General features: G+C 54.1%; 1 protein-coding gene across 1 annotated transcript; it reads right to left on the bottom strand.

The window, feature by feature from the left end:
• Positions 1–483: 483 nt before the first annotated feature.
• On the bottom strand, positions 484–1,634 carry LOC144112816 (uncharacterized). Its single transcript, XM_077645634.1, has one exon. The coding sequence runs from the start codon at positions 1,582–1,584 to the stop codon at positions 484–486; it is 1,101 nt and encodes a 366-aa protein (XP_077501760.1). The 5' UTR covers positions 1,585–1,634.
• Positions 1,635–1,884: the final 250 nt, after the last annotated feature.

Below are 1,884 nucleotides of genomic sequence, written 5' to 3'. Positions count from 1 at the left end.
CTCTCTTCCTTTCCCCTCAGCTCTTTCATTTCATTTCTCCATTCTGCGTACTATCCTTTATTTCCGCTGCCCAGCTTAGGTGCTTCAGTTTCGATCGCTGATGCCAATGCTAGCAAAAATCTTTTCCTTCCTTTTTATTACTATTTTAATAAAAAACACCTACTACTACTAAAGAAACGCCACGTGGCAACGTTTTCTTCCTCTTTATTTGATGTTAGGAACGCTAGATGATGGTGGAACTCCGTTGCCGCAGCGTTGTGCTGCGGCAACACCCTTCCAGACGGCTTCTGTTCGAATACCATGCAGTTCGCAAAGTGATGAGACCCGATGCCGTGTAGCGGTGGGCTACGGAAAATTGAGGAAAGGAAACGGCGAAGTAATTCTCTCAATTCTCGGTGGTGTGTGTGTGTGAAAAACTTTATTTCAGGCAGGAAGCTTGAGGTAGCCGGAGCAACCTCTCGCAATCTCTAGGTGGGCTCCTCATTACAGGAACCCATTGGCGACCGCTGCGACTCGAGCTCGGTGGACCAGGACCTTCTGGCTTGCTAGGTCCGAGCAGCCGAGCAGGGCTGCCTCCCAGTCTTCCCGGGTGGGGTTGGGTTTGGGGGCGAGGTTCGGGGTTGACTGGCATGCCCACACCATGTGAAAAATGTCCGAAGACTTCTCCGCACAGTGTGGGCATTCTCCTGTACAGGCAGGATCAAAGTGTTTTAAAACTGCCGGGCACAGCAGCGTTTTGGTGTAAAGGCGGAGGATTGTGCGTTCCTCCACCTTTGTGAGGCCCTTACAAGGCTTGTGATAAATTGCATGGCCGAATTGGAATAATTCAGTAATTTCTCGAAAAGTGAGGGCCGGATTGGGTTCGGGATCCGTATCCAAAGGGTCTGAAGGCGTTGCCCGGAGAGTGAGCGCGCGGGCGGCGGCGTCTGCCGTTTCATTGCCTTCGAGGCCCATATGAGCTGGAGCCCATACAATCGTTCGAGACGCGGGGGCCCCGAGGTAGTTACTGTTTTGAAGGATGCGATGCGCAAAGAGAGGAATGTGCCCCTGTTTAATATTTCTGCAGGCCCCTCTCGAGTCGGTGACGATCACTCGCGACTCCTTGTCTGCGGCGGCTAACGCGATGGCAATTTCTTCCGCATGTGTTATGTCTTGAGCTCGGAACGTTAGGCCATTCACCACGATTTTTTGGTGGACGACTGCGGCCGTGTACCACCCCCCATGGTGAGGGCCTGAGGCGTCCACGTATAAGATGTCATGTTTGTTCCCATAGTGGCGGGCCAGTGCCTCCGCCCGCGCAAGGCGCCTGCCACTGTGGTCGTCACGTGTCATGTTGGCCGGAAGAGGGCGTACGTGCAGGGCGTATCTCCAGATTTCAGGAATGCGTACGCGCTCTTCCGTAAGTGTTGGGTGGTGGATGTGTAGTCGGGCTAATAGGCGGCGACCCGACGGCGTTTTTGAAAGCCTTGTGTATTGATTTGTCAAGTGCGCCTCCCGGAGCTCCGCGAATGTGTTAACCATCCCCAGGCCCATGAGACGCTGGTTGGATGTGGTGATCGGGAGATCGAGGGCACGCTTGTACATCTTTCTGAGAATCACTTCGAGGGCGTTCTCATCAAACTTGCGCAGGTGGAGGTAAGGAGTCGAGTAGAGGACTCGACTGGTCACGAATGAATGCGCCAGCCGCAAAGCGTCTCTGCACCGTAACCCCCCGCGTTTGTTGGAAACCCGGCGGACCATCCGGCCCACCTGGTCCCCCACCTTGCGCAGTTTTGCTAGTGTGGTATCAGCCCGTCGATGTTTGTGGATAAGGAGACCAAGTACTCTAATCTCATCGTGTTCGGGTATCGGGCCGCATAGGTGCTTCAGTATCGATCGCTGATG

Source organism: Amblyomma americanum, chromosome 1 (assembly GCF_052857255.1).
Source record: "Amblyomma americanum isolate KBUSLIRL-KWMA chromosome 1, ASM5285725v1, whole genome shotgun sequence".
Classification (NCBI taxonomy): domain Eukaryota; kingdom Metazoa; phylum Arthropoda; class Arachnida; order Ixodida; family Ixodidae; genus Amblyomma; species Amblyomma americanum.
Note: the sequence above shows the minus strand (reverse complement) of the source record. Positions and strands in the feature narration are given on the sequence as shown.

Bases quoted from the DNA above. Each gene is read 5' to 3' on its own strand.
- LOC144112816 (XM_077645634.1), bottom strand. From the start codon at position 1,584: ATGTACAAGCGTGCCCTCGATCTCCCGATCACCACATCCAACCAGCGT.